This window comes from Prunus dulcis, chromosome 6 (assembly GCF_902201215.1).
Source record: "Prunus dulcis chromosome 6, ALMONDv2, whole genome shotgun sequence".
In the NCBI taxonomy this organism is placed as follows: Eukaryota; Viridiplantae; Streptophyta; class Magnoliopsida; order Rosales; family Rosaceae; genus Prunus; species Prunus dulcis.
In genome coordinates this window covers 2,105,745-2,117,310 of record NC_047655.1, presented here as the reverse complement: position 1 = coordinate 2,117,310, position 11,566 = coordinate 2,105,745, and the positions used below count along the sequence as shown (strand labels likewise).

The 11,566-nt window shown below is 37.7% G+C and overlaps 2 protein-coding genes across 3 annotated transcripts; both read left to right on the top strand.

Moving 5' to 3' along the window:
* The first annotated feature begins 458 nt into the window (after positions 1-458).
* On the top strand, positions 459-7,964 carry LOC117631748 (kinesin-like protein KIN-14F). 2 transcript variants are annotated; one of them, XM_034365037.1, is made up of 18 exons: positions 459-693; positions 986-1,110; positions 2,270-2,433; positions 2,588-2,731; positions 2,981-3,337; positions 3,482-3,550; positions 3,689-3,913; positions 4,059-4,140; positions 4,218-4,313; positions 4,390-4,569; positions 4,880-4,986; positions 5,072-5,250; positions 5,360-5,524; positions 5,662-5,915; positions 5,996-6,159; positions 6,245-6,436; positions 6,723-7,420; positions 7,564-7,964. In XM_034365037.1, exons 2-18 carry the CDS (start codon positions 1,005-1,007, stop codon positions 7,721-7,723), a joined length of 3,342 nt encoding a protein of 1,113 aa, XP_034220928.1. In that variant the 5' UTR covers positions 459-693; positions 986-1,004; the 3' UTR covers positions 7,724-7,964. The 2 variants fall into 2 exon arrangements, with proteins under 2 accessions (XP_034220928.1, XP_034220927.1); XM_034365036.1 differs by having other exon boundaries at positions 875-1,110.
* A 707-nt stretch (positions 7,965-8,671) lies between these two features.
* LOC117629519 lies at positions 8,672-9,574 on the top strand. The gene has a single exon (XM_034362024.1). The coding sequence runs from the start codon at positions 8,672-8,674 to the stop codon at positions 9,572-9,574; it is 903 nt and encodes a 300-aa protein (XP_034217915.1).
* The last annotated feature ends 1,992 nt before the right edge of the window (positions 9,575-11,566 follow it).

Sequence of the window (11,566 nt, the reverse complement as noted above, 5' to 3'; positions counted from 1 at the left end):
CGAATGATCAAGATAATTGGCATCACTACACTAGATAGCGACCGTATCATGTCCAAAACAAAAGACGGCCATGTATTTGGCCAGCACCATGAACATGAAGCATATGGAGAGGCCTAGCCATGCCACATTACATTATTATAGTCCAAGGTCGACAAGGAACAATGCTTTCGTAAAAGCATATAGTCTTAAGTGCCCATCATTTTAGGCCGTTCAGTCCAAAGATCTAAGGGCCCAGCAGGAGACTACCCCATAGCCCCTCCTTTGGGTTCACCCCTGCTACGTGGAGGGACAAGATCCAAGTCAAACTCAATCAACTTTGACTTTGTTTTCCTCTTTTTTTCTCCAGGGGGGTTAGGCTAGGCTAAGCTAAGCTAAGCCCCCTCAATCCCATGAGACAACAACGTTTCAATTTCAGTGTCTTTTAATATTTCACTTCAACTGGCCTCTCTCACTTTCTCTTCCTCTCACATAGGAGAGAGAGAGCATTCAATGAGCTTTCTACTGAAGTTTGAATGCTCACTTGACAAGCACACACGAGAAGCTTGAGCTTCCACCTTCCATTAATTTCTTGCTCAGATCAGATCTTAAAGTTCACTACAAGCTGAGCTCAATTTTCATCAGCTCCAACTCAAAAACACCATTTTTGATCTCTTGGGCTGGTTCAGTTTTCAGAGTTCTCAAGACCCTTTAAAGGTAAGAGCCTCACAAACACACTGCAATCACTCAAATCATGATCAAATGTTTGTTTGCATTGTTTCACTTCTTCCATCAAACTCTGTTTTTGCAACATTTTAAGTTCTCTTACATACCAACTTGAGCTGATATGATTCTGTGTAAAATAATTTGTTTTATTTATTAATTAATTAATCTGCAGTTGTATTTGTTTAAGAGAATCAACACAGCAGAATAAAGAATAATAAGTAGCATTGGTTCTTGGAGGCCTCAAAATGCCACAAGAAAGCAACTCAAATAATTCAATCTTCAGCTCATCACCTTGCAAGAACATGAGAGGGCTCAAGGCTTTGGTCTCTAACAATGAAGCTCCATTTGCAAACGCTGAGGAGTTCATCAATGACTATGAGTTGGCTCAAAGAAAAGCTGAAGAAGCAGGTACAACTACTATGGGAAGTGTCTGCATTAGTTTTTTTTTAAAAAAAAATTTTCATGCTAACTCAATATATATATTATATAAAAACCAGTAGACTCTTCTTCCAAGATTTTAGTTCTGAATATTTATTTCCAGGAGATGGCATTTTCTGGTTTTAAATTTGCCTTAATTCTCTGACAAAACATTTTGTCTTTGAATAAAAAGAAAATTTGTCTTAATTCATACATGTTTTGGGGAAAGTGATTTGGAATCTTTGGATACTTTGGCTCATGGGGGCGAGCTTAGATAATAAAATAATGTTAGATGAAGATCCAACGGTGAATATGGTGTGAGCCCTGCATGTGATAACATAATACACATATTCATATAAAACAATAATTTACTTTTTAAATAAAAGATTTGTAGAACTCTTCGAACAAATATAAAGTATTTTCTAGATAATGATTTTAGTTGGGAAAAAAAAAAGAAAAAAAAAGAAAAGTTATGTAGCACGTCATAATGTTGCGCAGTATGCTAATGGGGTGTGGTAATCGATCAGTTATGATGATTTGGACCTACCAATAAAGGGTGGGTCCAAAATAACCCATCTAAAATCTAATATTTGTGTTTCTACACTACAATATTCATCATATTAATTCGCCGAAAGAAGGGTTTTGGATTAGATTAAGTTTTCATAATTACTCTTTGATCCTTGATTGTGACGGTTAAGGTGCCATCATCACTGTTTTTGGTAGTGTAATTAAGCACTGCAACCACTGGTGCACTGATAGCTACAGTGCCAACTTGTTTAAACTTTGGAGTTTGAATTTCAAGAAACGACTGAGATGACTCCTGATGAATTTATTTAAGTCCACCACTTGATATAGAGTTATAAACTTAGATGCAGTATTCTAAGCCAATCACACAAGGTCGTGAGTTTTATCTCTTTTATATGACAGTGCGTGATTGACTTGGAATGCCGTGACAATGACATCTCTTTGCATGAAAGTTAGTGATGAAATGCTCTAGCTAAAAATGGCAAGAAAAAAAAAGGGCATATTAGTTTTTGGAAAATGAGATTGCCATCCTCATATGAAGTTTAAATCCAAATTTCAATAAATAAAGTTTGGTTCTTCAATTTGGTGTGAGTGTGTATTGATAATGGTGATTGTGTTATTTAAGCTTCAAGGAGATACCAAGCAGCAGAATGGCTGAGGAAGATGGACTATGGGGCATCAGAAACACTGTCCAAAGAGCCTTCTGAAGAAGAGTTCCGCCTTGCACTCCGCAACGGTCTTATTCTCTGCAATGTCCTCAACAAAGTCAATCCTGGAGCTGTTCTCAAGGTTACAATATATTCATATTGTTAGAGTCTTTATCTTCTGTACATATGAATTCCCAGTTGTTTTTCCATATTTTTTATAATTTATTTATGGAAATTCCCAGTTGTTTTGATAACAAGGAATGTGCTACAAAATTTCTGGGTTTAAATCTAAATAGGTGGTGGAAAATCCCATTATTGCGGTTCAGTCGACAGAGGGGGCAGCACAGTCTGCAATTCAGTATTTTGAGAACATGAGGAATTTCCTGGAGGCCGTTAATGACATGAAGCTCTTGACATTTGAAGCTTCTGATCTGGAAAAGGTTTGAATTTATTTTTTTTGAAAATTTGAAAGAGGGTTGGATTATCTGTCAAAGTTTGCACACATTTGCAATAAAACATGCATGTCAGTTGTTGTTACTGCATTTGAATTCAGCATGAAAATAAACCTACTTTTATAAAAGATGCTTGTTAAGGTTTTTGTGTGGTTCCATCTGTCCTGCATTTGTAGTACCTTTTATATGTTTGCTGCTATTGTCCCTTTCTGGATTTTGAGAGATTTTGATTTGCAGGGAGGCTCATCGAGTAAAGTTGTAGACTGCATTCTATGTCTCAAAGGATATTATGAATGGAAGCAAGCAGGTGGAATTGGAGTTTGGAGGTATGGAGGGACTGTGAGGATCACATCCTTCCCAAAAGGGTCACTATCCTCCTTAGGTAGTGAAAGCGCTGACGAGTCCATAGATGAATCCGAGTCATCTCAGTTTGAGCAACTTATGGAATTTCTTCATCTTTCTAGTGAGGTCTCAACCGAAGAATCCAGAGCTGCCAACGCTCTGGCTTTCCTTTTCGATCGTTTTGGACTTGGACTTATACAAGCTTACCTTCGAGAGACTAATGGGATTGAAGAGTTGCCCTTTAATGCAATGGTAGGTAAGATTCTTACTTTTAGTATGATTCTGTGCTTATAAATGATAGAACACAGGAAAACTGTATAATTCTTTTATACTTGCTGAATGAAAGGTTCTATTGTCTTATGGATTCTGATTTAGTTTAGTGGCAAAAATGTATAGATAATAGATACTTTGCTCAGTAAGGTAGTCAAGGATTTCTCAGCACTGCTTGTTTCTCAAGGCACTCAGGTATGCAGAAAATATTCCCTCGCAGTGTTTCTTGTTGTTGTGTTGAAGTAAATCCATGGGATCAATTTTTTGGCTTAAGCAGGATCATCGTTACCGCCTGGAAATAATCTAAGATCTCTTTTTTACAACTTTCTGCAGCTTGGCCTTTTTCTAAAGAAACTACTGAGAGGAGATATTGGTGTTCTATCAAAATCTGAATTTGTAGAAGCTATTTCACAATATCTTGGCCAAAGAAGTGGTTTGGTGTCAAATGACCTATCCAAATTCTGTATTTGTGGTGGGAGAGGTGAGGCTGTTCAGCATAATACGAGTCACTCATCTGTTCATGAAGAACTAATTGACATTCAACAGAAACAGCTGGAGGTGAGTACACAGTGTTCCATTTCCTGCACATAGGTTTTCTTCCCCCTCTCTTTTTTGGCAGAATGCAAGAAAATAATTTCCTATTTTCATACCATGGATATCTTACTATCCTGTACTTTTTTTTGTCCGTTTTTTATATCTGTAGGAGCTAAAGTCATCTTTCCAAGAGACAAGATTTGAAGTCAAACAAGTTCATTCAAACTGGGAGGGGGAGCTTAGAAGGCTTGGTAATATTCTGAAGATTTTATCTGGCTTGAGCAGTACTTGGAAGGATTCTTACACTTTACTTTCTTTTCGGTCTCAGAGCATCATATTAAAGGCCTTGAAGTGGCATCCTCTTCCTACCAAAAAGTTATAGAAGAGAACCGAGCTCTCTACAATCAAGTCCAAGATCTCAAAGGTGGCCACCTTATCCCAAATGACTTGTCTAGTGTTCTAGGATATGGAGCTTACTTAAAGAATTTGCTTTCTTGCAGGATCAATTAGAGTATATTGCAGAGTCAGGCCCTTCTTACCATGGCAATCAAATAGCCAGTCCACTGTGGATTATATTGGAGAAAATGGAACTATTATGATTGTCAACCCCCTTAAACAGGGCAAAGATGCAAGAAGGGTATTTACATTTAACAAGGTGTTCAGAACAAATGTCACACAAGGTATCCTATTGTAACCCAGAGTAGGGCATTTCAATTGGAGTTTCTCATTTTTTTAAATTTGACATAGCTCAAATTCGAGTAATCGAAGTTCAAACATCTGTCTTAAAATGATTTTGAAACTTTGAGTAAATGTTATTTGAAATAAATGAAGATATGCTACTACACTACTACTATTGTCTTGGAAAGACACAAATATGTAGTTTGTAAGATCAGCCATGAATGAGAATATAACATTCTTTTTATAGTTTGTATGTCTGAATGTTGCTTGCCTAAGAAACTATTCATGATATCTCTTCGATGTTCTGTGCAGAGCATATATATGCTGACACTCAGCCACTGGTCAGGTCTGTTTTAGACGGTTATAATGCATGCATATTCGCATACGGGCAGACTGGTTCGGGGAAAACATACACAATGGTAATGCCAGCCTATTTGAGTTGTGAAAATAGATGAGAGCGTTCTTTCTTGCACAAAATCTAAATTAAATGTTTCCCTTATACAGAGTGGCCCTGATTTGACAACTGAAGAGTCATGGGGTGTGAACTATAGAGCCCTGCGGGACTTATTTCAAATTTCGAAGGCCAGGGTTGACATAGTAAGATATGAAGTTGCAGTACAGATGATAGAAATATACAACGAACAAGTGAGAGACCTTTTAGTCAGTGATGGCTCTAACAGAAGATATCCTTACTATTCCTATATTGTTTCTCCAATTTGAGTCTGAACTCAGGTGTTACAAATCCTTAAGCTATATACTGTTCTGCTACTTTGTTTCCTTAACTACTTGTACGTTAGATATAAGAAACAAGTCTCAATTGAACGGCCTAAATGTACCTGATGCAAGTTTGGTTCCAGTGACCTGTACTCAAGATGTTCTTGAGTTGATGAAAATCGGGCAAAAGAATCGCGCTGTTGGTGCCACAGCTCTAAATGAGAGGAGCAGCCGGTCTCATAGGTAGAAATTTTTTTTATAAATCTTTTCTTGAGGTTTAAGCTTCATTTTTCTGAAAGGGGGGTGTAAGTGGCATTTTTCTGTTATAAATTCATTCTAATTAGTGAATATTTTTTGATTGGCTATATCATCTTCTGCAGTGTTTTAACAGTTCATATATATGGAAAGGAGTTGGCTACAGGATCTATTCTTAGGGGCTGCCTCCATCTTGTGGATTTGGCTGGGAGTGAGAGGGTTGATAAGTCTGAGGCCGTTGGTGAGAGACTAAAAGAAGCCCAGCATATAAATAGATCACTTTCTGCACTTGGAGATGTCATCTCTGCTCTTGCACAAAAGAGCACACATGTTCCCTACAGAAATAGCAAACTTACTCAAGTCTTGCAAGATTCTTTAGGTAAAGTTAAACATATTCTTAATATTTCTAAGTTTATGTATATAATATATTTATTGGATATAAGTTTTGTGTATGCGTAGGTGGAGCTGCCAAAACAATGATGTTTGTACATATAAATCCTGAACTCAATGCTCTTGGGGAGACAATCAGTACACTCAAGTTTGCTGAGAGGGTTGCGTCCATAGAACTTGGGGCAGCTAGATCGAATAAAGAAACGGGTGAAATCCGGGAACTTAAAGAAGAGGTTTATCTCTCTTTTCTGCTGTTCTACCTTAAAGTTTCAACTACAATTTATTATAGTGCTTAAAACCAAATTTGCATCTGTGTAGATATCAAATCTTAAACTGGCATTGGAGAGAAAAGAAGCTGAGTTAGAGCAAGTCAAAGGAGGTTCACGAAACACCATTGACTCCCAAAAGCCAAGAGCCGTTTCACCTTTTCGTCTTCCAAGAAATGGTATTAACAACATTTCAAGGCCCGAAACCTGTCAACGACCCTTGGACGATACTAAGATTTCTGAGGTAATTCTTAAAACAATATCTTTTCACTCTAATCTGTATTTGATGGCATATTAAAGTATAAAATCCTTAGTTCATATAAAAGCTAATTGATTGAGAAAAAGGAGAAATGCACGTGTGCTATCATGAAAATGAAATTTAGTTGAAACTTGAAACTATATTTTTCTTGAGAAGTAATGGTACCATTAGACTTGGGAGGTTAGCTAATGCAAACAGATGTAAATGTAACATGTCAATAGGAAGATAGCAGATGATAAAAATTCATCTCTTTTATGCCCAAATTTGGTAGGCAAGAAGTTGTTCTTCGGGCAAGCAGAGGAGGTCGAGGTTTCCCTCAGCATTCGCTGAGAAAGATATTACACTGAAGATGCCGTTACTAGGTGAAGAAAGATTGGTGATCTCTGGAAAGCCCAGATCACCATCCCCTCCAGTTAGGAGATCAATATCTACTGATAGAGGGGCCTTCATTAAAAGCAGAGTCAAGGCTGAGACAACAGAAAACCAACCAATTGCGAAACTACCATTTCCAGCTAGAGTACCTGTCAATAAATCACTTGCGACTATGCCAGTGATCCCATCAACTGACAACAACTTGAGGTTTTCACAAGAACCACCAAATCATGGGGATATATCTGATGCATTAAACAGCTTCCAGAAGGCCAACTTCAAGAAAGTTTGTCCAGAACAAGAAGATGAGCAGTTTAAGCAAGCTCTTAATGTAAGACAAGGCGGTATTAGAAAAATCAAGAACGAGAGCAAGGCTAAGGCCAAGCAGAACCGAATACCAGCTAGAATTCAAAAGTCTGATGCAGTGACAACAATGTTTTCTGACTTGGATGCTGGTGAAAAGGTGGAAGAAGCTCGAAAGAGTGACTTCTCTGAGCCGGAAAATGAGCATATCCCCATTGGTTCACCCATGTATAATTCTTTGATGGAGAAAAAGCTTCGTCACAACTTGCCAAGGAACTACATAAACCTGGAACCACGGTACGATTATCAACTTTCCCCTTGAGTGTCCAAGTATTGGATACTTTGATCACACACTTTTTTAAACCATTGTTTTAAGTGTGAAAGGAATGGCCTTTCTTTTCATATTTTTTTCGTTTAATGCTCGTTCCTTTTACATGCAGAGGCATAGTGCAAGCAGCAGAACCCTTATTGGCTGGGAAAACTGAAAACAAGCTTCCAAATGGTGGAACACGGTATCAAAAAGAAGGCAGTAACATGTCCATGCCTGAATTCAGAAGAAGCCGGTCTACACCTCGTGGGAAATTTTTATTACTACCTTGAGCAGTTTCAATGTATCTTTTGTATAGTTGCTATTTATGTTGGAGTTCCAGTTTGCATACAATTGTATCTGGACTCAGAGGATTTTACTGGAGGTGATATCCGTAAACCTATTCTATTCTCTTATACCAGACAATGAGCTCTGTAATTCGATTTTAAATTAATTACCTATGTATTTTTGGGATCACTCTTTTTGTAAATCAAAAACACAAAGTTATATATAGCGCTCGAGTTTTTCCTTATATTGGAAGCTAATTTTAGCTATTACAAATATCATATCTCTTATGCATTGCATGTATAACATTGCATATCTACATGTATAAGATTGTATAAAAGAGGAAAAAGAAAATTTGGGTACCTTTGTGATGTTGGATTTAAAATGATGATGGAGAATTAGTGTTTTCTTTTGTGTACATGTCAGAAAAAGCCCTGAGGTGAACCTTTTTAAGTAGACCATTTCTCTTTCTTTGGATGAATGTTCTTTTGGTACAAACTGTGGATGAATATGAATATGTTGCTTACGGATAATAGCTGCTAAAATTAGCAAAGAAGAAGAAGAAGGCGATTCTTCTAGTGCCAATAATATAGCCATGCAACCAGCCTGGAAGTTAAGATCAGACACTATATATAGCAAAATAGAATAGAAAGAATGACATTCTGTTAATCCAGACACCTCATTGACAGCTTCAGCAATGACGTTCTTCCTCAAAGCAACTATTAAGATCAGCTCTCGCAAAAGCTCCACACTGTAGTTTAGTAATGTCTCCAGAATTTGAAATCTTAGCTTCGTATTACATATTTTGTTCGTTCCATCGAATTTTGGATCCAAGATAGCATGTAAGTCTTTTTGTTGATCTCATGCCTGCAGCCTAATATCCCCAAGAGATTATGGTGCATGCTCACGTGATTTGGATAAGGTAGATAATGAGGCCTCTCTTTTCACCGTGACAAATGTCTTATCAACTTGTTGAAGCCGCACCCTTTTCAATCCCAAAATCACCATCTGCCGAGAAAGTGTGCCAGGAACAGGAAACAGATAAAGCAACTCCACAAAGCGCCATCACCTATGTCTATCAAGTCAAACTAGCAGAATTGTACTGCAATGTCACAGCAACATGGTGCAAAAACCACACCAGCCATTCCCTCTGCATCACAATGGAAAAGCCATGTCAAAATAATCAGTGTTGCACTTGCAAGATTGACTTAAACTCTTGTCAATTTTGGGGAAAGAAAGGTCTCAAATCCTTCGAGGTAGATGGAAGACGAGTAGATGTGTACTGGGATTTTCGACAGGCAAAATTCTCCAGCACCCCGGAGCCATGCTCAGATTATTATGTCGCGCTGGTGTCCAAACAAGAGGTGGTCTTACTGCTAGGGGATTTAATGGAAGATGCTTATAAGAGGACCAGATCAAGAGCATCATCAGAAGAGGCTAAGTTGATGTACAAGAAGGAAAATGTGAGTGGGAAAAGATTGTTCTGCACCAAAGCCATGTTGGAGGAAGGGAAAAAAGAACATGACATTGTCATTGAGACATCATTATCCGGGCCTGATGAGCCTGAAATATGGATTAGCATAGACGGGACGGTGGCCATTCGGATTATGAATTTGCATTGGAGGTTTAGAGGGAATGAAACCGTGATGCTGAATGATGTCCCAGTTGAAATTTTCTGGGATGTGCATGATTGGTTGTTTAGTAGCTTGGGCACAAGCCATGGCTTTTTTATCTTCAAGCCATCCAGACTAGATGGAGACTACAGCAGTGGCAGCCCCAGCCCATATAACTCACCAAAAGGGAGCTCATCATCAACCACAGGGTTTTGCCATTTTCTTTATGCTTGGAAAACTGAGTGAGACTTGTTGAGTAGGTTAATGTTAATTCATCTTTCCAATTCATTGTTCATGGCTCCATGGCACTTCTTTTCTTTATATGTTTTGTTACTTTTGTAATTTTGCAAGCTGAATCCGGAATGCAAATTAACCACAAAAAAAAAGAAAAAAAAAAGGGGGTCCATTGCTTCAGTTGGTAGAAAAAATGCCTTTTTTAATATGATGAAATTAAGAAAATCGATATTCAATTTTTGATGAAACAGGGGGGAAAAAACCCCAAAACTCATCGATATTCAATTTTGATTTGCTATTACATTGCATTATGCGCTTGTTATATACAGGTGTGTATTTGCTAATTATGTATAATATCTAATTTCTCATGAACTACACAAAATTGGTATGTCTGTCGTTACCGTCAGATTCCTAAGATTTCCATTCAAGATGCCATAAAAAAAATTACAAATTCAATGCGTAACTTACTTTTAAGGGCCTCTTGATCATTTCACGTCATATTTTTTATATATATAAAAAGTGGCCCTTATATGTCATTTTGGAAAGCCATGTGCTCAACATTTGACTCAATTTTGATTCTGGGATCATGTGTCCCTACTCTCGGGTGTTGGGTCCCATGTCTGGGTTCCGATTCTCTAGTTTGGAGAGAAAAAGGAACTTTTTTTTTTATTTGGGTCAAACGATGGAAGAAATTTATTAAAGCCGAATTGTAATGTTTACATCAGCAGCAAGAGCGTCAAACAACCACTCAGGCCAAAGTTGATCCCATATAAACTTCCCACCCACACGACATACTTGCACTGCTACCAGATGAGCAGCTGCATTGCACCTACGATTCACAAAAGCAAAGGATACCTGACACTCAGATTTAAAGAAAAAGGAACTTGAGTTGGGCCTAAACTAGTCACTTAGAGGGGTGTATCCAATTGACTTTTTTTAAGTGAGTGACTTTCATAGAGATGACAAATTCTTAAATACTTTAATAGAGTTGATAAAAGTCACTAGTAAATTGGCATGACTTTTGCTCTTAATAATTAGCCTTAAAAGTATGGAAAAGTCATTCATTTAATAAGCTTTTTAATAGTCATTAACTTTTTGAATACCACTAAACTTTTAAATACTTTTTAAAAGTCATAACTGAATACCACCAAACTTTTAAATACTTTTTAAAAGTCACAATTGAATACCACTAGACTTTTAAATACTCTTTAAAAGTTTAAATTGAATACCTCCAAACTTTTAAACTCTATAAAAGTCATTAAAAGTTTGAATTGGATACACCCCTCTTAGATTACGTTTGGACAGAAGTCGATCTTGGAATGAATCATTTAGGCTTGAGAGGTTTAATGAGAATTGAGACCACAAAGCAAGCCCATCCAGTTGTTGCACCCGTTTCATCTACACTGTAAATCGTGCACCAATGAAATCTAAAACCCTGTGCCAACCAAATTGGGATAAGTATACTGTAAGTAAATTGCTGAGTTAATTAGGCATGAGACTAAAATCATATATGAACATACACGCTGAAAAGTCCCTGAAAAGGTGTCGTTAGCAGAACGGACCGCATATTCTAGATCGAAGACCAGGCCCAAGGAGGAGCTCTCATCTGTATATTGTGAAGCGGCATAGGAGTTCCAATCGGCTAAAAATAAAGACGAGGTTTTTTTTTCTACGAGTCCTCATTGCTCTACGGTGTGGGAGAAAATAAATGCGGCACCGATCCACCACTTTGTGTAATTAGATTTAGATGCAACATATGTGGGGGATGCGTATTAACCAAACACAAGTTCGTATGTGTACTGCCCAACACGAGTTCGGATGCACACAGTCCAACGCAAGTTCGGATGCACATAAACTTAATGTGACTTTGCCAACCGTTCATTCAATTGCGCATATTTCCATGATCACATAAATTTCGGAACAAGACAAACATGGATCCTAACCATTCACCACACCAGCATAGACAAAAGAGGTTTGCGCCAGAGAGAAATCAGATCATCAATG